The sequence below is a fragment of the Eulemur rufifrons genome, chromosome 11 (genome assembly GCF_041146395.1).
Source record: "Eulemur rufifrons isolate Redbay chromosome 11, OSU_ERuf_1, whole genome shotgun sequence".
NCBI classification, from domain to species: Eukaryota; Metazoa; Chordata; class Mammalia; order Primates; family Lemuridae; genus Eulemur; species Eulemur rufifrons.
Window position 1 is genome coordinate 5394901 of NC_090993.1, and position 24010 is coordinate 5418910.

General features: G+C 38.0%; 2 protein-coding genes across 6 annotated transcripts in view; one reads left to right on the top strand and one right to left on the bottom strand.

The window, feature by feature from the left end:
- Positions 1–15860, bottom strand: part of SDCCAG8 (SHH signaling and ciliogenesis regulator SDCCAG8) — a 202155-nt gene extending 186295 nt beyond the window's left edge. For 2 of the 3 annotated variants that reach the window (XM_069484544.1, XM_069484546.1), the window contains exons 1-4: positions 15663–15860; positions 7355–7507; positions 6548–6633; positions 3458–3571 (exon numbers count right to left, since the gene is read on the bottom strand). In XM_069484544.1, the coding sequence (XP_069340645.1) occupies positions 3458–3571; positions 6548–6633; positions 7355–7507; positions 15663–15729 (420 nt within the window). In that variant the 5' untranslated portion in view covers positions 15730–15860. Of the gene's footprint in view, positions 1–3457; positions 3572–6547; positions 6634–7354; positions 7521–15662 lie in introns of all 3 variants that reach the window. The other variant, XM_069484545.1, reaches the window with a different exon arrangement.
- A 763-nt stretch (positions 15861–16623) lies between these two features.
- The window catches only part of CEP170 (centrosomal protein 170), a 91218-nt gene continuing 83831 nt past the window's right edge, over positions 16624–24010 (top strand). For all 3 annotated transcript variants that reach the window (XM_069484540.1, XM_069484542.1, XM_069484543.1), the window contains exon 1: positions 16624–16862. The gene's annotated coding sequence lies outside the window, so the exon portion shown is untranslated. The remainder of the gene's footprint in view (positions 16863–24010) is intronic.

Below are 24010 nucleotides of genomic sequence, written 5' to 3' on the forward strand. Positions count from 1 at the left end.
TGTAAACATTAGCTAACAAAGAGAAGGCTGGAAGTGTACAAGAAAGGGCCTGCTGATGTCCATATCACAAAAGTGTGTAGTTTTTGACAATTTTTTTCTCCAAGAAACCAAGGCTCATAGAAAGGCCTTAATTAAAAGAGTTATTTATCTTATTTTATTTATTTGTATTATTTTATTTATTTATTTTATATTCAGGGATTTTATTTATTTATTTTTATTTCAGCATATTACGGGGGTACAAATGTTTAGGTGACATATATTGCCCTTGCCCCACCTGAGTCAAAGCTGTCCATCCCCCAGACAGTGCACACCGCACCCATTAGGTGTGAAAATACCCATCCCCACCTCCCCCCTCCCACCTGCCCAACACCTGATGAATGTTACTACTATATGTGCACATAAATGTTGATCAGGTAATACCAATTTGATGATGAGTACATGTGGTGCTTGTTTTTCTATTCTTGGGATACTTCACTTAGTAAAATGGGCTCTAGCTCTATCCAGGATAACACAAGAGGTGCTATATCACCATTGTTTTTTGTGGCTGAGTAGAACTCTGTGGTATACATATACCACATTTTATTAATCCACTCACGTATTGATGGGCACTTGGGTTATTTCCACAACTTTGCAATTGTGAATTGTGCTGCTATAAACATTCTAGTGCAGATGTATTTTTTATAGAATGTCTTTCCTTTGGGTAGATGACCAGTGATGGTATTGCTAGATCAAATGGTGGTTCTACTTTTAGCTTTTTGAGGTATCTCCGTATTACTTTCCATAGAGGTCGTACTGGTTTGCAGTCCCACCAGCAAGTGTATGACTGTTCCTATCTCCCCACATCCATGCCAACATTTATTGTTTGGGGACTTTTTGATAAAAGCCATTCTCACTAGAGTTAAGTGATATTGCATTGTGGTTTTGATTTGCATTTCCCTGAAGATTAGAGAGGTTGAGCATTTTTTCATAAGCTTGTTGTATCTTCTTTTGAAAAGTTTCTGTTCATGTCCTTGGCCCACTTTTTGATAGAGTTGTTTGATTTTTTTTCTTGCTGATTTTCCTGAGTTCTATATAGATTCTAGTTATCAGCCCTTTATTGGATATGTCACATGCACATATTTTCTTCCACTACACATCTAGAATCTAAAACACAACACCAAATGTTGACAAGGATATGGAGTATCAGGAACTCTCATTCATTGTTGGTGAGAATGCATAATGGTACAGTCACTCTGGAAAATAGGCAGTTTCTTACAAAGTTAAACAGACTCTTACCATACGATCCAGCAATCAAGCTTCTTGGTATTTACCCAAATGAGTTAAAAACTTATGTCCACACAAAAACTGACATACAAATGCTTATAGTGACTTTACTTATAATTGCCAAAACTTGGAAGCAATCAAAATCTACTTCAATAGGTGCATGGATAAACAAGTTATGGTATATCCATAAATGGAATATCGTTCAGTAATAAAAAGAAATAAGCCATCAAGTTATGAAAAAACATGGAGGAACATTAAATTCACATTACTAAGTAAAAGAAGCTAGTCTGAAAAGGCTACATACTGTATGATTCCAACTGTATGACATTCTGGAAAAGGTAAAACTATGGTGATAGTAAAAATATCAGAGGTTGCCAGGGGCTTGGGGGAATAGGGATGAACAGGCAGAGCACAGGGGATGTTAGGGCAGTGAAACTACTCTGTGTGATACTGGAATGGTACATACATGTCACTATACATTCATCAGAATTCATAGAATGTACAACACAAACCATGAACTCTAATGTAAACTGGAAGATTTAAATAATAATATGACAATATTGGTTCATCAATTATAACAAATGTATGACATTGATGCCAGATAATAACAGGGAAACTATGGGGTGGGGAATGCAATTGAAAGGAGTATATGGGAATTCTATGTATTTTCCATTCAATCTTTCTGTAAACCTAAAATGAATATAAGAAATAGTCTATTAATTAAACAAACAAAATCTTTCTAAGCCACTTAAATATTACTTTCATTCCATTCCTCCCTTGTTAAAATGTATCCTATTTATACTCTGACTTTCAAGTTTCTCTAATCTTCCATTTTACCAATTCAGCATTATTTGCATTATTTCTGCAAGACATTCTGCATTGTAGGAAGATAAAATAGATGCCTTCTGGCCCTCACAAACAAACCATATTCATCTTGAATATATCCTTTCATTGTTGCTATTCTCTTTATGAAAATCATTTCCCGTCTACTGATCTAAATGATCATATTCTTTCAAGACCGGTTTAAGATTTTGCTCTCCCATAAAACCAACCCCCAAAACACTAGCTTTCCATAACCTTCTCCTCTTATTATAGTTTATACCGCAGAGTAAAGGCCTATACTCTATTCTCTATTGCGCTGTTCTTAGGTAATAGTCTGTTTTCTCAACTAAATGGTGTAGTTATTCTGCTTTATATCTTTTAAGTTTTATCCATAGTATCTTAGGGATTAATAGATTCTCGTTAACAGAACTGTTCCTAGGGTACTATTTCAGTTTTACTAATAATCCAAGAATACCTATATATTAATAATTGTACCTTCTAAGAAAAAAACAGAAAACCACCAGTTAAGATCAGGGACTCCCTCATAAAATCAAGACAATGAAACATCTAAAGGCTCCTTAAGTTACATACTAGCCTTGCACCTTAAAAGAGTACCCACAATGTTAAAAATATAATATATGATACAAAAGATACCAGTAATTCCTATAAAAATATCACATGATCTGATACACTGATACTAGAAGGAAGGAAGAAAGGAAGGGAGGGAGGGAGGAAGGAAGGAAGGAAGAAAGAAAAGAAAAGAAAGACCAAAACACTGACATACTTTGGGAAGGCAGAAAGGCTCCAATGGCATTAATGACATTAATAAACTGCATATAGTTCAGCATATAACCTCCCACTATCACAAGCTACAGGTGATGTATTTGGTTTCTTGATTATTAATATCAATAATAACCTATAAACCATTCCTATCATTCAAAGTCAAGGTCAGAGCCTTAATACTGAAAATGGAGAAGATCTGGTCTTCCAGTTTAGAATCCCTGATAATTGTGCCACAGCTCCAATAGGTTAACAAGTGTGGGAGAATGATTGGTATTTGTATTCCAAAGCATTTGCCATCTACTGGGCTAAAGTAAATGGGATAGGTAGGAAAAATTCCAAAATATGACAGCATATTATGAATTACTAGACATAGTAATGGACTACAAGCAATCAGAAATGGCATGGTCAAGGATATCATTCCCAAGTCTGACAAGCTCCTGTAACACATCAGTCTCTCAAGCATATGAGAATAACAATTGTCAATGTATCGCTACACACATGAAGACTAACAATAGCAAATTTTTGTACAAGGTATAATGAATACAGACCTTAATTTTATTTAGGTTTAAGTTCTTAATGAGAAACTTACCTTGCAGAACTTGACTTCTGCCTCTAAATGATGAATATATTGAGACTGGTCATTAATAATAGGAACAAGATTGTGCACAGTAGGCATACTGGCTTCCTCATATTCTGATGACTCCTAAGGGAAAAAGCCAAATTAAGCATGCTTTCGTTTAGCAAAGACTCATTTGGTACCTTCTGCATACTCAGTTTAGCATTGATGTGATATAAACATAGACTAGATCACAATGTTGCTAATAGTATTCCTTTCTCTATCCTATAAATTCTACCAATATACAAGATTCCAGGATGTGAATATCATTTTTTAAAGACGGACAGTGAAAGTGGTTATAAAAAGCACATAACAAATGGGAAAATGCTGGAGTAGTATAAGTGACTTGGAATGAACTGCCTATTTAAACTATCTGAAAATGCGACATTCCATTCAGTAATGCTGAGATACAAGGAACAACTCTCTCCAAGAAACTGCCATGGAAGAGGATTGCCAGCAAAACTGTAAATCAGCTCCTCAAAGAACAGATTCTTTAGAAAAGTATTTGATGCCAAGTGTGTATCAATGAGGTAAAATTCCACCACTGAAAGGGTACATTAGCAAAATGTAGTTTTTGATTTTGACCCTAGTATTCAAGGCAATCCAAGAGTATGCCGTGCTAGAGCACAGAACCTCCAAGACTAGACCCCTAAAGCAGAGACAGACTGCACCGAGGAGTCTAATGAAGAGATTTCAGAAAAAGTGCTAATGCTATTTAGCTCTGGAGCATTCCTGGAACTGACTTTTAATGTATATCTTACCTTATCTTAAAATGATTGTGAAATGGTTTATAAAATCATATACCATACTGTGACATTTAAAAAAATCGTTTATAAAATTATAAATCCCACCATGATTATTTTTTTTTTTTTTAAAGATGAGGAAATCAGGAAAAGGGAAAATGAGGGTCAACTAATTAAACAAATTGAGAGGAAAGCTTGAGATGAGACACAGTCTCTGTTTCTTAGTCATTTTGTTTCTCAGCCCAGCAGAAGTTCTAAATAATGATGAAGCTTTTTAGGTCAGCATAATTAAATAGAGCTCTGCTTTTTGGCATATTTAAGAAATTTAAAAACCAAAGTAACTTTAATTAAATGAATTATCTTTGGTGAGTAGAAACCAATTAATTATAGTCATTTTACATGAATAGAAATGGGCCTAGAAGGTACGCAAATATAAATTATTACTGTGGCCGCTCATAGTAATAATACCTCCTATTGACTTAAGTCAATATGAAAAATAAAAAAACTCAAGCTAACACTGTGTGAAAAAATGTTCACATGAAATCATTTGTGTATACTTTGAAGGGCTTGTTATAGTTTGGGTATCCACCTTTTAAAATAATAAGTTAATACCTAGATATATTTTCCATCTTAACGGTGCCTCAGTTTCACTCTAAATATATCCACATATTTCGGATATGTCATATTGGCTGTCAAAGTGCATTTTAAGGGGATAATCTTAAAAAAGTAATTGTTATTATTATTGCTATGGCTTACAATTATTACATGTAGGCTATCTACAGTTAGAGTCTAAGTTCCACTCATTTACATAGCTCCATGTGACGAGACTTGTATAAAGTATACTTTGTATATACTAAACTGACGCTCTTGAAGAAGGTCTTCCTGCCTATATTGATCCAATAAGCTCCATAATATCACTGTTTAGTTTTTAAAAAGCTAATAAGCAAGTCTGAGCATTCAACAGATAACAGTAACTTCATACTGTGGTCCCCATCCCCTGGGCCTCGGCCTGTTAGGGGCTGGGCTGCAGAGCTCTGCGCGTCCCCCACCACCACTCCCAGGCCATCCGTGGAAAAACTGTCTTCCAGGAAACTTAGGAACCGTGGTGGGGGGCCTCATAGCAGGAGGTGAGTGTCACCACCTGAGCTCTGCCTCCCCGGCCTGCGCCCACCCATCTGTGAAAAAATTATCTTCCATGAAACTGGTCCCTGATGCCAAAGAGGTTGAGGACCACTGAATAGACTTAAATACATTCCACCCAGTTTGTACTTCAGAGCATTTTAGAAAACAGATGTCAACAATAAATTCATTAAATGATGACATGTTTTATTACAATTATAATCTATATCTATAAATATTGAATATGCATATGAAGTACATTTTTCTAAAGTGAGAATTAAGCATAAAAGTATGTGCCATGCTGGAATAAAGTGTTACTATGGGGCGAACTATCATTGCATTTAAGCTGTGAATAAAAGAAAGTGATTGTCTCCACAGTTCCCACATGTAGGCTTTGTAATCAACTACCATACATATTGAAAATGCAAGATGGTTACTGCTGCTATGACACATTATATTTGTGCATACTTAGTAGATTTCTAAGGAATTTTAAGTATGTAATCTTATTATTGCAAAAACTCTGTGAAATAGGCACAATATCCTTTTAGAGAACATGTGATAGATCCTAGATAGACCTAAGGCCTTGACTGCTATTTTGGCCATTTAAACCTGTCCGGAGTTCTTTCCCTCAATCTGTCACAGCCTTTAGCATATAAAATGCTTAAACATGGAAAAATACACTCTGTCAAAGCAATAAAAATACAACCTCAGAAGAAATAGAGCATTACTTTTTATACCTCATACTACTTTATAACTACATATTTAACATATAGAATATTATGTACTTCAGTTTTGACATTCAAAATAAAGTATTGCAAAAGAAGGCTAGAATTATAATGAAGTAACTTCTAAAACTGATCAAATATAGACATGACGCTCTAAAAAAGATATTACTAAAACATTATCTTTTATATATATTGTTTCTTTTATATACTTGCTAACAGTTGCAAAATAAATTTTCAAACTGTTTTCTTGCTCTCATTTTTCAAGTTAGTAATAAGTTATAATTATCAAGATTCCCTCTGCCATGGAAATCTCTTTTCTTCAGCCAAAATAATCAGACAGAAGAGAATTTCTTTTAATGTTTTACACAATCAACAGGCTCTGCTTATAATTTGTCTATAACATGTGCTACTAAACTGACATTGTAAAGTAAAACAGGAAACTAATACTTTGTCAGGTTGCAAAAGTTGGTACTTACCAAAGGGGACATTTTCCGTCTTCTTGATGGAGATACCTCACTTTCCTTAGTTGCTTGTTGGCGCAACAAAGCTTTGAGCTGATTAACTACAGAGCAAAAGCAATGGGTTTATTAACCTTATTTGAGATCCATGGTTTATTACCACCCATCCATCTTTCTATCTCTCCAAAAAAAGTTGCTGAAATATATGTTATGCATCAGTAACAGTGCTATTGACTGGGGCTAGAAAGACAAACAAAAAAAATCTCTACCCTATAAGAGCTAAGAATGCAGTGAGCAAAAGACACTAATAGATATAAAACAATGAGTACGTATGTAAATCTAGAGCCATGCTTAGTGCTACAAGAATAGGAAGCACCTAATTGTGCCTATTTTCACAGAGGGATAACACCATGATGCTGAACAGGAGTTCACCAAGCAGAAAAGGGTGAGAACAATTCCAGTTAGAAGGCATTGCACACGTAAGGACACAGAAGCATGGCCAGGAGGTTCATATGACTAGAACATGGTTCGTAAGATGGATGGTTAGGATGAGAAGGATAGAAAACTGAGGCTAGAGAAGTAAGTTGGAGCTATCTTAGGAAAATATTATTATCTCTTACTAAGGATTTTGGACTTCAATCTATAGGCAATGGGAAGAAAAAACAAAACAGAGTAAGCAGGGGAATTATCTTATCTGATTTGTTGATTTGTGTTTCAGGAATAACATCCTAGCAGTAGACTGCAGGATGAAATGGAGTCATTATTCTATGGAATTTAAAAAACTCATTATGCGTCGTTCAGGCTAAGACTGATATTCACACTCACCAGCATGGCTGTGTTGTAGTTCATGCCAGGCCAGCTCAGGGCCCTCATTGCCCACATCGGTGGTACGAGAAGGATCCAGTGTATCTTCTTCGGTGGTGACATCACCTTCTCTTAGGGCACCTTTCAGCTGGTGAATGCTTCTATTGGCACGTTCTGCAACAACAACCTGATGAAAGTCAGGGCCAGGGAAATCTGGGTGAGCACGTCGACACTTGCTCAAGAAGGCAGTCTCTAAAGGAGAATCCATTATTTCTGGTACTTTATGGGAAAAAGCAAAGTTCTGTTTCTAGCTTGCTGAGGAATGTGCCAGAGGAAGAGAGAGGATTAAGTTCATGGATTAGTGGTTAGACTTTATGATCTCTGAGGTCCTTGTCACTGCAGTGGTTGATATGCACTATATATAGCACCACCAGCAAGGAGGATTAAATGGCACAGCTACCCTCACCAGCCCCCTCAAACAATAGCTGACATAGGAAAAGCTTTCCTTCCCCTCAGAGTCCCCTGCCCCACCTGGAAACACTGGAATGGGTGAGCAGACAAGTAAGAGGGACTCAGTCACACCAAGCTCCGACCTAGGGAAGCCTTATTGGCCCTGGGGACAGGACACTCCTCTCCTCCCCCACCAAAAGACATCCAACTGCCTGGCCTACTTCTGATCAAAATTTGAATAGCTAATGTGCTTATAGTGACAGCCCCTGTAGTACAGTCCTTTTTATATACTGCTGGCTAACTATATGTCATGTACAGATTCTTGGTTAGTACAACTGACCATCCTTAGAATTGAAACTTAAAACTAACTAGCACACACATAACATAAACTGTTTAAAATGAAGTATTTTAAGGCATATTACTGTGATAGTTCATCTCTAAAAATAGCCCCAAGGAGCCCAGCCTCAGGCCCTTGTCTTCTCCTAATTTGAAACTGAGTGGGCCTGCGTTAACCAAGTTCATTGGTTAATGGACTTACATTAACCAACAGAATGCAGTAGATGTTCCACCATGCCAGATCTTGGCCTCGTCTTTAAAAGGACTGGCAGTTTCTGCTTCCTCTCTCTTGGAAGGCTGGCTCTTGGGACCCCTAAACCACTGTGTAGGAAGTCTGCCACCCTGCTGGAGAGACATGTAAAGAGGCTATGTGGAGAGGAAAGGTCCTGGGACCACATGGAGAAAGAGAGAAGCCCACCCCCCCTCCACCCCTACCGTCCACCCCACTGGCCCAGTGTAGCCTCTAGAGGACTCCAGAGCCACAGGCCATCTGACTGCAATGGCATGAAAGAGTCGAATCATTACCAGTCATGCACCAAAGTATATTTAACATATTAACTGCCATGTGAGTTGTATGTAACTCACACTAGTTTTGAACCCAGGGCCTTGTGAAACATGTGTAACTCATACGTCTCTTTCCCTTGGGAGCTGTGAGAACTATTTTTCAAGTACAGTTGACATGCAGAAAACAATAAAAAATAACCCATTTTTATTAAATTAGGATCATTTTGTTTTCAATGTTTTTATTCTACTTTTGTTATAAACCACGGTGGCCCCAAGGAAAATTTTTTTTTTTCTAGCATGGCAGACAATGTCTTAAAAACATACATTGTACAGGACCTTGAAAAACAGTTTCCATTTTTTCTAAGTTTGGAACAGAAAAAAATAACCATATTACTTTATAGGAAAAAAAAAATACCCTATGTTACAAAATATCTAATACAGTTCCTTTACTTATAGCAACCCATTTTCTACCTCATTAAACTTAAGAGAACAGGTCTTTCAGGTCAGAGTTCAACAATGAAATTCTATAACTCAACTCCACAAGAGACTCAGTGAACTTATCACTACATTTTTCTCCATACCAATCCTATTTCCACACAGATCATTCTTTGAGACGAATTTGGTGCTGACTGCTAACCAAGCCTGGACTCCTCTTACTCATCATGAGTTCAAGAAAGTCTAAAACCATTCCTGGTTTTGGCAATATAAGGAGCAGTAATAGTTGTCCCATAGTTTAGTATTGTCTAAAGAAACTTGTTAATGGAAAAGGAAAATCAAAGTATTACATAAGCAATTTAGTTCACAGAGCTTTAGATGTATGCCCTTAAATCTGTGACTAAAGCACTTATCTTTACTGCATCCATTAGAAAGGAAACAGAGGCTTTGAATAACATAAAAGCATGTTCCATGGAACTCTCAAATGACTTCACCTCTAAGATGAAGGCTAATTATTTATTTATCTAGTCTCAGTAAAAGCTAATAAGCTATATTAGGAAAAAGGAAATCTAAAAAAAAATTGCATTGTTAAAAATCCCTATGGGTAGAGTTCTTTCATCAGATCACAACGATCACAGGATTTTAAGAGCCCTCTTAATCCCTTTTCTAATATTCTTGTTTAATCTTTTACAATTTGTAACATTCAAAGACTACATGTTAAATTGTACTATGAAAATAATATTACGTAAAATACTGAGATATTGAATTCAATGACTATCCCCATAGATAAGTGATACATAAGGCTTTGGGTTTTTTGATTGGTTGTTTGTTTGTTTGTTTGTTTGTTTTTCTTTGCAACTACTGACTTCAGAGTTACTAGAATCAGAATGGAAGAGAAGGAATTTGCAAGGACCACGTCCTAAAACTAAAACTAAGAAGGTAAGTGATATTTTGAAGCCATTTCAATGCTACATTTCAAAACATGCTAAGTGCTTTTCAAATATATACAGAGCAACATAATTATACACTGTGACAAACAGGGTTAATCTTGAGGAATAACACCACTCAGAAGATTCAAGACAGATGAAATCCCATCTCTCTTCAATTGCAGCCTTTAACTGAAGCCTCCATAATTCTTATTAAGAACATTACTCTCCAGATGCAGTTATCTACTCATTACACTTAAAGAAATCTGGTTGGACAGGAGGTTCCAGTTATTTCCTATTCTATTGCTAACAGGACACAGCTTTATCTGTCTCTAACTAAGAGACAGAAAGAACACTAATTTCCTCTTCTGTCCTGAGAGGACAGTAAGGGTATTTCACAACGCATCCTGATGTCTTTTCTCCAGCACCAACCACAAACTAAACAATAATTATGAAAACAAACACAAAGAGGACCTCTGAGTCCTACAGATCACATGAACATAAATGCAAGTAAATAATATCTCTGCTAGTCCACTAAGCAAACATCATTCAGTACAACGAGCACATAAAGGGTTTTTGAGCAGATGACTGTTGACAAATTTAAGTTTGTCTTGTTCGTTTTCTTAGTCCAGTTTCCCTACTCCCTACGTTCTAACTTCTAGCTCACCACTGGACCTCTCTTCATCAAGATGTCAACATATTTTTGAACTAAATGCAAGGATGTCTCAGTCTAGGAAGGATCACCACTTATAAACATACTGTGAATTATTAATTTCTACATTCTCCATCTGTCCTGGGAGATGTGAAAGAGAATTGCCCTGGTAACAGGGAGGGGGGACCACTCCCTGTGAAGCTCTCAGCTGTCTCTGGGAAAATATGCAATGAGCCATACCTCCCTAGGCCGAGACAAGATATGCACTGCAGGCTCCCAACACAAGCTTAGACTAGGGCAGACAGGCAGAAAAATGAAACCACAGTGAGATAAGAGATACATGTGTCTGTCCACACTTGACTGGGCCTCAGCTTAGTTCAGAAGATCACTGTCACTGTTTACTAGGGGACCAACAGGTAGCACAACCAAGAAAAAACAGCATAATCCAAAATGAGACAAAGCCCGCTTTGTAAATAGCAATTACAATATTGAAAGAGATTAAAAGTACTGTGCAGAAACAAACAAATCTCAAAGAAAACACTATCCTAAAATGCTAATAGCTGGAAAACGTGCTAAAGTGGTTGGCACCAGAAGTAAAAGATAATCCAATCAAGAATGTAAACATCTTAAGAAAGCAGTGTCTGGAAGACCATTAATGATGTATGGATGTGGGCAAATTCAGGAGATTGGCTATATACATTCTGAGAAATACACCTGGTATTTCTTTGGCACTGAGAAGACTTACGCACCTGTCACTTTCCACTGATAAAGAAGTAATTCTAGCCAGGCTAGCAGAAGAATGTAAGTAGAATCATCAGCAAATACAATCTGTGTATCCTTAAATGTAATTACTCTGAAGTATGATTCTTGCAGAGTAAGGGCAATGAGCAAAGCCTTGCTACTTCTAGGTCATGGTTTCTCAACCTCAGAAATACAGACATTTTGGAACTGATAATTCTCTGTTGTAAGGGGCCGAGTTGTGCAAGTTTACCAGCATCCCTGGCTTGTATGTACTAGATACCAGTAGCACTCCCTTCCACTCCCAACTATGACAATCAAAAATGTCTCTAGACATTACTAAATAACTCCTTGGCAGAAAAAACACTCTGGCTGAGAACTGCTGGTTTAGATCAATAAAACAAGATAGACAGCGTTCAGTCTTGAGGAGCAACTTCCTATCACATTGATCACATTACTACATTAAAAATGTGGCCTCTTGATTTAAATGAGCATGACGGTGAGCTGTTCTGTCACAATAGTGGTGATGGGCAGGGCACAACCCAAGACTTTCACTGACATGGTGGGACATTTCTGATCCAGGTGTCAGGAATAGGTGTTATATCCATTGTAAGCAAGAGCTCAGAGTTCATATTTAGCTTAATTTTGTTTTAAGGCCTAAAACATCATGCAATATTTGTCTTCAGGCCATTCCTTCAAATATTCCAGTGGGCTTTGATGAAGTTCCACCATAACTTGCTTTAGCATGTGCACAAGTGTGTTTCAAGCTACCTGCTCTACCTTTGAACTCTGAGAAGAGTTATCACCAAGTAAAAAGGTGAAAGCTTTAGCACAAACTGGTGATGTGATTGGACTTTAAGTCTTTAAACATCTCAAGAGAGAACATAATTATTCTCATTGTCTCAATAGCTTGAGAACAGCTTAATCTATGCCTTTTTCTGGCCAAGAACATGTGAAAGTGCCCTTACAGTTTCCTAATACTAAACCATAGTTTTAATTCTAGATTGTTCCCAGGATGACCATTTACTTGTAAGGTATTCTCTTCTGGCTGCTAAATCCTGTCTTTTGTCTCTTTTATCTCATCAGTTGTAGGGAAGGAAAATCGAGATTGTACTGTTTTATTCTGGTAAAAGAAAAAGTCATACAAGTTAAAACTACTAAGAAAAGCTGTATGAGTAAACAAAACAAAAAAAGATACAATTTAAACTTTATTAGCAAAAATCCCCTATGTTTATGTGTATATGCATATATACTATATATGGCAAAGAACATCTGAAAATCCAGAAAACATTTGAGGAAAGGAAAAAGATAAAGAAATACAAGTTTTATGAGAAAATATGAGAAAAATAAAACTTTTATTTAAGTTACACACATGTTCTCTTAAGTCTGCCAAAGGTCCAGATGATATCACTGCTGGCTAATACACTGACCAACTTATTGGCTAGCAGGATGAACACAGCCCTTTTACAGATGTGAGTTCTTTCCTGGCAAGAGAAGAACACTTTGTAGGATCTGGAGAGATGTGCCAATTGTATACAAGTAAAACACAGAATCAATATTATCTTTGGTTTTCTTGAACTAGATCAATTACAAAGAAAAGGACCATACTCAAGATTATATAATTTCTTCCCATAATCACCCTCTCACTTTCTATGTACCTAGTTCGACTCCTTATTCTCATTTCTATAATATAGAGACACAGTCTATCATTCATGTGGTCCAGCTAGCATTGATGGAAGGAACAGCAGTGATCCAGGGGTTAGGGAGTGGTGGTATCTGAAGTGGGAATCATGCTCTGGGTGTGTTTTGCCAGGCTCTCTTCTCACAAAAAGAGGGAGGGAGGAAGGGAGAAAAAGAAGGAAAATAAAGGGGAGGGGGGAAGGAAGAGGGAAAGAGTAAGAAATTAAAATGTTTTCAGAAAAAGCATAAACTGCCCAGTTTGGCCATAAGCCTCATCATTCCTTAGTGTCTTCTTCTGACTTTATCACATTTTGTCATCAGTTTGGCTCCTAAAGGCAATAATTCTCACATTTAGTCCAAATGTTTCATTTTACAGATGGAGAAACAGAATTCAAGAATAGTTTATTAATTTGCCTAAGGTCACACAGATGGTTATCAACAAAGCAACAGTAAGTTCAGTGAACTGGCTCCTAGTTCCACATTCTCACCTGACTCTATCACACTGTTCCCCACAAATTCATCTAGACTCTGAAACATCAAAATGTTTCAAGAAAAGGAGAAAACCAGCATATAAAATGTATATAAAAAAGAAATTATGTGTTCCTGTCACACCACAAATTTGTTTCATTTTTCTTTATACCCACCCAGTGAAAGATGGTTAGGAACTAGGTGAATAAGCAAGTCATGTATATAGATATTGTTGACAAAACCATATCCATACCCAATATTACAGCAATAGATGAGACATGATTCTGTTAAGGCTAGAACACTGCATTTCCAGCAATTTCCTCCTTTCTATTAACATATTCCTACACTCAAGTGTGCAGAACTTAAACCAGAGCCTAATTACTGAAAGCAGTACTATTGGTATTAAACATATTATTATAACATTAGTTTGAAATTAACCCCTTCACTGCATCAAAATGCCTAATATTAAATAGCTTCCAGCCTTTACATAAAGGCCCAAAATAAGATCAAAGAAAGAGAAGCATTAAGATAAACTTGTAATAAAAACAAAAAATGTTTGCCAATCTCAAAAATTAAACAGAATCACTTATATCATTATGCACAGTATTTTTCTTGCTTCCAAATGAAAAGTTAGAAGTGGTTATTTTCTATCTAACAGGTCTTGAAACATCATGAGTGGGCCAATGAAGGTGTTTGTTAAGACCAATTCTTTTACTCCTGCAGTCTGAATACTGAGACTGTTGACGGTTTGTAACACTGTTGACAGATGTAGACAAAAAATAATAACCTTTACAAAGTCTAGAGTCATGAGAAGATAAATTTTCTAATCCTGAAAAACCTTCACTTTGCTGAAAGTAACAAGAATAAATAGCAGCTAACATTAGTGAGTGCTTATGTGCCAAGCACTGATCTTTACCCTTATTTTCTATCATACTAATCTGTAATTATTTTGTCTATTGTCTTTCACCACCACTAATCCAGAGGCTCCATGGGGACAGGAAATTTATCTTGTTCCTTATTGCATCCCAGTACATAGTATGCTTAACTAATAGTAGGCACTGAATTAATATTTGCAGCATAAATTACTGTTTTAAATGTTTTGAATGGTCATGACCTAGAGGGTTATGAAAATGCAACAGAATAGAAAATAGTGTGTATTACATTTAGTATACTAAAAATTCTTCGGTAAAACTTTTCTTTTAGTTTATTTGTACATATATGCCCATATAAATGTATTTATTACAGGTATCAATTTTAAAAGTCTGAATATCACTGCTTTATGAGGATTATTTCATTTGCTCCTCACAATAACTCTGTAGACAATTCCATAATTTCCACTATAACAGAACTGAAATTTCTAGAGGGTATATATGTTGTACAAGATGACACAGCCATCTACAAATGCCAACATCACATCTACAGATAATCACTCTTCGGGTACTAAGAAAATTTGAATTAACTAAAAAAAGTTTCAATGGCAGTAATTATGACTCGATTAATAAAGAAAAACATAGGCTTTGAAGGCAGACAAGCCTGATATACCTAGGTCTGACACTAACCAGCTGTGTGGGCCATAGCTTGAAATTTAACCTCTCTGAGCTTTGATTTCCCCATGTGTGAAACAGACATATTCATAAGATTGTTGTAAGTTTTAAATGATTTATTGTATGTATGTAAACCGCCTAAATCAATAAATAGACGCCATTGTGACTAAAATAATTACTAGTGTTTTTTTTTTTCCTGGTCCTAAAGATCACATTCAATCTACTACACCATATTTTGAAGGTGTAAAAAGTGTGAATTAGGCATTTATTGGGTTAAACAGCAAAGTATGGGAACTGGGCAAAAGTGGCATGGAGCCATCCAAGAGTTTCTGCTGGTGCTCGTTGAGAAAGATGCCCAACTTAAGATCAGGGAGTTGGTTCAGGTAACTACGGGAATCTAGAGAAACAACGCTGCTTAACCTTAAAAACAAAATCAAACTATTTCATTCTCCTCAAAGATCACAGCAACATCCATCTTCTTCCTCTGCAGCCTGGCTGAGGCCAAACCCAGGTGTTAGGAAACGCACCTGGTCAGATCCCGCCCACTAGGCCCTGGGTACCTAGGGGCTAAGGCACAGAGGTTCGGAGCAACTCACCCCGGAGACTCCGTTGATATTGCCCCAGAATCTCCTCCAGGGTAGAGTTCCCTGGGGAATTCGCCATGCAGACGCTGGGCCCAGAGATAGGAGTTACGTGAGGAAATGTCCAGCGTCCTCCCCTCCAAGAACAACAGGCCTAAGGCCGGGGGAGCTACCGCCTGCTTCCTGCCGCCGCTGTCACTGGGGAGCCTGGAACACCGGACGGAGCTGGGGAGGGAGAGTTTCCCACACACTGGCCCTCCTGGTGGACGTCGGGAGTTGTAGTCCACAGGTTCAGAGCCTGCCAGCTCGAGAACACTAAGAGCCTTCCAGCTACACTACAACTCCCAGAAGTAACCACGCTCCCGGCGCTAGCTTGGCGGTTTGGCTGCCAGAGCCGGTTGCCAAGAGACAGGCCTGGAGGCTCCGCCCTTTTCATCCAGCCCCGCCTGGCTTAGTCCCGCCTTCATCCCATCCTGCCGCTGCCTGGACCACCCAGCTGACAGAAAGGGCTCACTGAAGGCCTTGAGGCTTGGAAATTTGCGAATATGCAGTTGATTCCTGCGGCTACTCAGGGACGCAAATGATAAAACTCTGAGTCTTGTTTCAGTTGCTACGTTTGTCAAAACGATCAAATAGATCCTCAAGAAAAAAAAGCCCTAAATTTTCCCAAAAGTCTAGATTGTCAAGGCGGCCGCCTCTACAACTCCTAGCATGCCCAGCAGCCCCACTTCCACTCGGAGTTGGCGCACTGCCCGCTGGGAGCTGTAGTCCTTGCTGGCTGCGGTCCCGACTAACGCCAGGGTCGTCTTCATTGTTCGAGCTGGTCTTCGGAGGCACGCCTGCGCAGTGGGCAGCTGGCAGAGCGTGTGGGAGAGACCCTCCGCACAACCCCTTTTCATTGTCTGTGATTGGCGCCTGCGCAGTGAGAGATCGTTGAGCCTGGGCGGGAGGAGGGGAGAGGGCCCGGCTCCTCGCCCTTTGCCGAGGCGCCTGCGCACTAGGCAGCCGCTCTTTGCCGTTACCGCTATGTGTGGGGCGTGTGTGGAATAACGTTATTGCCCAGCGGAGTCGAGGGCCCCGGAGCTCGACCGCAGCTGCAGCGCCGACAACAGCGGCGACAACCACAACGGGGTGGGGGGAGGACGACGTGCGAGAGACTCACGGGACGCGACGCGCCCCGCCTCCTCCGTCCGGTCCCTCTCTCCACAGTGAGGGGTAAGTGATGCGCTCAGCTGGTCGCGGTAGGCGCTGCCGATGCCGCCGCCGCCTTTCCTCCTCTTTCTGCTCCTTCTCCTTAGGTTTGTGGCGGAGACTCGAGGCGCGGCCCGTAGCGGGGCGGGGGTGCGGGGCTGGGCAGCGCAGGGGGCGCTTCCCGGATGCTCCGCGCGGCGCCGCCACCCCCCTTCTCCGCCCGGGACCCGGGGCTTCGCGGGGCGGGCCCTCCCCTCCCCTCCCCTCCCCCACCCGCCGCCCCCGGCCCTCCAGTCCTGCGGCCCCCGGGCCTTCCCCGGCCGTTGCCGCCGCCTCCGCTTCCTCCCAGTGTATTGAATCATTTTCGGTTCCCTCCTGGCTTTGTGCAGCCCTCCCCTCTGCGCTGTGGCAGTTTGAGGGGCGCGGGCGGAGCATTGGAGGGAATGGCTGCGCTGCCGCTGGGGAAGGGATTTTTCCCCGATTGGAGCAGCTACCGACTAGGGCCGATCCCTTTTGTGTGGTTGGTTTTGGGGTGTGGGGCCGTTGGGGGAGGTCAGGCGAGGAGCCTTTTGGACGCGTTGGGAGGGCGTGGAAGACGTGGTGTCACGCACCCTGCCAGGCGACTGCACCCCGCGCAGGCTCTGGCTCCGTAGTAAACCCGGGAGAGGAGAGAGTGGCTTCCTGTCGGCTTCATTGTCCTAAGATTCAAATGTAGGGTTTTGGTATGGTTCCCTTCCATTTTATGCAAGGGGTAAAAAAAAACGTAGCGGCAGCTGCCTAACACAGGGCGGGAAGAGATGGGATTTGTATCCTAAGTCCCAGAATCTCTGTTTTGTGGTGTTTCGTAGAGCTTTACCTATTTTTTTGAGGAATGTAAGGAAGACAGGGACCATGTCTGCTGGAGTCCAAGCACTGCCACGGTGGTCAATATGAAATTATTTGGTGACGATGAAGGCTGGGTTAGGAAGGGCCTGACAGCAAAGCTGTTGTGTAGCAGGGAAAAATGAACCAGCAGAATTGTTTTTTCATTGGGTGGGTAATGCATTCATGTTCCTAAGGGAATAGATTAGGATGCATCTTTCTGTTTTATTTTTTAGGTAGTCAAAACAAAGCAGGAATATTAATAATAGGCCTGGTATTTTTCTTTTTTTGAAGTGGTTTACGCATTTTTTGCTCTTTTAATGAAAATTCAGCCATTTGGGAGGAATTTGAAGCAGATTTGATTGAAAATGCATCTTTTTAAATGATTTGACCATTAAACTTAACAATGCTTAAAACCGTTTGCTGGCGCATCTGCTTAAAACAGGCAGAAGAGAGAATGAAGCAGGATAGGGAGGAGCAGGTGGAGGAATAATGTGAGAAGACAGAGTTACATTATGGTTACAGTATCTAAATCTTTACATGATACAACCCTAACTGGGTATGCTTCAAAGACTTGAGAATCAGGCTATGGAAATAGTACATTGATGAATAGCAAGTTACAAACCATTTTGTATTTTTCTGCCATTATTTTTAAAAAAGTAAAACCAGTGATGCTTTTAGCTCTTCCTAACTTCATAGATAGTGTAGAAAACGGAAAAGTCTAAGTGCACTGACAATGACAGAGGAAGACACTAAAACTTGGAAAGTTAACTGACTTGTCTGCCCAAGCCAAACTGCTAATGGGAGGCATAGCCAAATGAAGCTAGGTCCATTCTGTAGAGCAGTCTTTCCTGTGTCCCCTAGTCCTCCTACCCTGTGAAAATTTATGGAAAACTTCTCTACATTCTCTTGAATTTTCTGTGACTGTCAGTGAACTTGATTCTCACAGTTGTATTAATCTAGTCCTTGTTTTTGTGATGTAAAAGTAATATTTCTACTGAAATGGAACTTTAGTTTTATAAAGTATCTTACTACATAAGGAAAGATGCCTTAACATGTGCCTTTCATAAAAACAAACTGTTGGAATGTTTTCCCTACTACTTAATGGTAACCATATTTTAATACTATGTCTTGAAATTCAGTATTATTTTATAACAGTATGATCAACTCTATAAGCTGCGTTAAAAATAAAATTTCCACATAACAAAAACCTATGAAGTTTACTTTGCTATGATTAATGAATTTTATTACCTTCAACTTAAAATAGAATTTACCTTTTGAGAAATATTAATGTAATGCTTCTTATTGGGTTGATTTTGCCATTAAGTGCTTTTTTATTACCTTATAATTTTAATCTTTTAATTTTAGATCACATTTTAATAGACATTTTCTTTAGAACTTACCATTTCCCTTAAATTTCAACTTAAAAAATGATCTGTAATTAAATTCAGTGTGTGGAATTATATTTAATCATATTTAAATGTATTTTACTGGTAAATTTCATTGTGTTCTAAATTATTTTGTATGGAAATAATATGCATGTTTCCTATTTTAGCATTAGCATAGTGAACTTTACACCTAAAACATTAACATACCTTCTGCATATTATAGTGCTTTTTAAAATTCTATGCTTAGTGATTTGTGTTATTTGTTCCAACTATCAGTTTCTTACTCCCTTCTATCTACTGGAAAAGAAAACTAGTTTTATTGTTCTATCTGATGGTAATCAGATAATGCTCATCTAGTACTAAATACTGTGTATGTTTAAGCTTCTTGTCAACATGGTTTTTACTCAAAAAAATTCCATCCCTGAAAAATACTTGTTACTATTATAATTAAAATGTGATGATTTTTTTTCTTCTCTATCTTAAACACTTGGGTGTTGAGCAGTGTGATACTCTACTAGGTATCTAACAGACAGCATGATATTTAATTGCCAACTAAATATCTGTATAGTTGCAAATTATTCTGGACATGTAACAAAAGAGCACTTACATACCATCTGAAAAATACTTGGTGAATAGATAATATTGACTGGAGCATTTAATGTTGATCTGTTTCAATAAGAATTGTGTTTACTCTTAATAGAGAAATCTCAGGCCTCTTCAATTTATTAAACTTTTGTTAACCAAGATTTCTAATCAGCTACCCTTGGTGAAATGCGTTTTGATTTATTTACTCAGATATTTCTTGAAGGATGTGTTCATCAGTGAGTTAGATGTGAGGGATAAAGAGAATAAAAAACATCCGTCTGCTAGTGTGGTTAATTAAATTGGATATATTGTCCAGTTTAGTTGAAATGATTGTGCAGCAGTAGAAATTTTTTTAAGCAAAGTGAATGACATAGCCAATGTGTATTACAGGTAAAGCCAGCTGTTTGTCAAACAAAGGTGGAAAAAAAAAACCTATAAAAGCAAGGTTAAAGAAAACCTCATAAAAATTACATATAAATGAATAGGGATTGCACAAAGCATAGAAGTGGAAAAGAATCACAAGCATACGTTACTTAGGTTTGAAAAACATGAGATATAGTAGAGACTGAGTCATTATTTCAGTATATCAATAATTAATAGATGATATAGAAAATGTTACCCTTTGGGACATATTTTTATTGAATAAATGAATAATATCTACCATGTATTGAACACTTAGTACCAGGCTCTGTGTGTGTGTGTGTGTGTGTGTGTGTGTGTATTTAATTGATGCAACAGTCTTCTAAGTGAAGGTATTATTTTACATATTTAAAGCTGAAAAAAATTGGAGGCTTAGAGTTAGTGCATAACTATGCCTCTGTTTCCCATATTACTAAAAGTAGCAGAGCCCATAACTGAGCCTTTGTCTTTTTGACTGAACCCAAATTTCTTTCTACTCATCTTTTTTAGTAAGTTAAAAGGGTACTATTTATTCCTTTACTCTGATTCATAAAATTTTAGATTTGGAGGGAACTTTAGAAGGCAGGCAGCTCATACAATGTGCCACCCACTACTAATATCCCTGAGATGTAATTGAATCTAGCTTCTCCACAAACCCTTTCATGGACATAGGAAAGCCCATTTAGCTTTCAGAAAGTTTAATAGAAAGATCTTACTTACGTTGAGCTAGTTTCTGCTTTACTATCTAATTTCTTCCCATTTGTTGCAGTTTTGCCTTCAGGTGTAAGATCCAGTAAGGTTTCTCTCAATATATTAGGTCTCTACTAGATTTTCTCTTTTCTAAATTAAATGTTACAGTGTTTACAACTTCATATGATATGGTTTCCTTTACTGTTCTCATCTCTGTCAACTAGATTGTATCAATTTTGTCAGTGCTATTTTTTTCTGACTTAGTTTTCATATTTAATTCTGTAGTTATGGTCTGAATGAATCCCTTTCCTTATTTCAAGCCGTACACTGTGTTTGCAGTCTAAAATTGTGTCAACTTTTTAACAACAGTAATCTCTTTTCCAGTTTTAAGCAAAAATTAAAAAAAAGAGAAAAATGTTGTTTGGCTTTTCAAGTTATATTTATGTAATTCAAGGTATTATTTTTTGAGATTCTGTACTTCTTCTTTTGTAATGTTAAAAATGGCCTTTATGAAATGATAGTGTGAGTAGGTTGTAAGTTTCTTTTGATATTGGTTGAGGGTTTTTGTTTTGTTTTAGTGTTCTTAATTAACCAATAAAAAGTTGACAGCCTTATATTGATTCTCAATTTTTTTTTTTGAAAAATTTGTCTAGAAACCACTGATATAGGTCAACATAAATCAACATTTTTATATTTAGCTAGATCTCTCCCATTCTGTCTATACACATAGATGATGTTTTTGAAGCAATATTTTACCCTTACCCCCTATTAAATTTCATCTCCTTGAATGTAACCATAGTTAAAACTTGAGATCTTCTTGAATCATGATTCTGTCATCTAAGGGATTAGCTTTCCTTCCTGGCTTTTTGACATTTATATATTTAACAAGCCAGACCTCTCATGTCTCCATCCTGGCCATGCACTGGATATAGCCAAGGACAAAGCTATGCAGATTTATAAATAGAATAAATGTTACATAAATATGCTTGGGGGAAAGGTGACACAAAGATAATGAAAACCATTTGGATGGATGGGTTTGGTTTTAATTAAGGAGAAAATCACTATATCCTCCAGTAGTAAGGAAACTGGGTGAAGCTTACATTTTGGTGGGGGATATGGATAATTATATAATTATGATATAAAGTCAAGTAAGGATAGGTGCTATGAAGAAAAATTAATCAGAGTAAAGGGATAGTGAATGATGGAGGACTGCTATTTTTTTATTTTCAAGTGGTCAATACATTCAAATGGTTCAAAAATCAAATAATATTTTAAAAAGTCATAGTGTGAAAAGTCCTTTCAACTCATACCTTATCTGCTGAGTTGCCACTTTCCCCAATTCAATAACTGTTGTAACAATTTTTATTATTTCTTATCTATCTTCCAGTGAATTTGTTTCAATTTAAGCAAATACAAACGTATATATTTGTGTCTCCTTTTTGACACAAAAGATAGCTTCTTTGTATAGGATTCCACACCTTGAGGGCTGCTATTTTAGTGTGGTTAGGGAATCCCTCCTTCTGAGAAGGTGGCATTTAGCAGAGAATTGCATTAGATAAGGAAGCAAGCCATGTAGGTTTGTGGGTGGAGAGTATTCTACTCAGGTGCAGTGGTTCTGAGACAGGAGGGGGTCGGGTGAATTTGGGGAACAAAGAGGCCACTGGGGCTGGAGATGAGTGAGCAAAGGGAAGAATAGGAGGAAATGAAGCTGAATAGAGATTTTATTGGTTCATTTTAGTTAAGTGCCGTGGGAGTTCATTAGAGGATTTTGAGCAGGGGAGTGACAAAAGAATTAGGTTATATTTTAAAAGAATGGCTCTGGCTATTTTGTGGATAGAAGACTGGAGGGGAGTGGGGAGCAAGAATGGGAATGGGGAGATGAGCTAAGAAACGACTGGAGTAATCTATATTAAGATGTTAGTGGTTTAGACTAGAAGAGTCACGGTGGTGATAGTGAAAGTTATCAGATTCAGGTTTTAAAAAAATCAAGCATTTTGGACATGTTAAGTTTGAAATGTCTATTAAACATCCAAGTGGACATGTCAAGTAGGCAGTTGGATATATAAATCTGGAATTCATAGGAGGGGTTTGCACCAAAGTTAGTGGAAGTCTAACTGTCATAAGTAGACTGGAAGAGATTACTTGGGTAAGGAGTTAAATTAAGAAAAGAGGTCCAAGGATTGAGACCTGATACTCTCCAAGAGATGAGTAATCAATCATCTATATCAACTTTAATCACCTAAATACTTCTCAAGAAATAAGGTAATCTCCTCTTTGCTTGTAAACAATTCTCTGAGAAAACACTTTGATTAGCCCTGTCTTCATACTTGTTTGTCAACAGGAGTGTTCACAATTATTCTTCCCCAGAAACTACTAAATCTAAAACCCTGAACAAAATGTGACTCATAAATAGGCCACTGCTGTTTCCTAGGTGGATGAGTATGGCGGCTGCTGCTGCTGCTGCTGTAGCTACTGAGGTTTGAAGAGGAAAGGCAATGCTGTTCAATAAGAAGAATTTGTTATAAGGAAGCTAGTTGATAGTCCTACTTAAGAGGTGTATTGTGATAACCAAATGAGGTAGATGTAAAAAACAAATGAAAGATATAATTCCAGGTAGGGATCTCCTTCCCTTGTTGCCCCAAGTGTGGTAACAACTTGATAGTTCTATATTTGAAGAAATAAATTGCTGGGGTGACAAAAATATATATTTTTTCTGACTCCGTAGGAATAGTTTTTTGCTTCCTGTACATTCCATCCCCCTAGGTAGTTTTACACATTTTGTAATATTCTTGGGGGTGGAGAAAAGGGTTTGATGCTAGGAAGAGGAAAAGAATAACCAGAATTTGAGATGATAGCTTTTTCCAATCCTAAACTCATTCTTTAATTCTAAGCAGAGTGTCCAAATAATGAGAGTTTAAGTAGAAGAAGTAAGCAAGTAAACAGGTCCACTTACTTCTTTCCCAGACCAGCAAGGAACACTCTCATCTTTAAACTACCTTTTTTTTCTGGAATGTGTCTGCTGAATGAAGGTTGGTCACATGTTATAATACATGGAATAGAAAAAGTGCAAATTCAAACCTTGGGGGCTGGTTAGGGATTTTGAAATCCAGGAAGCCAACTAAAAACTGATTTAAGGAAACAGGAGGATAGGAGAATAAGCCTACTTGATGATACAGGGGTGAAGTATAAAATACTTATTTTGGTGGAAAAGGAACATTGCAAATAGAGGACTTTCTGTGGTAAGCTTTT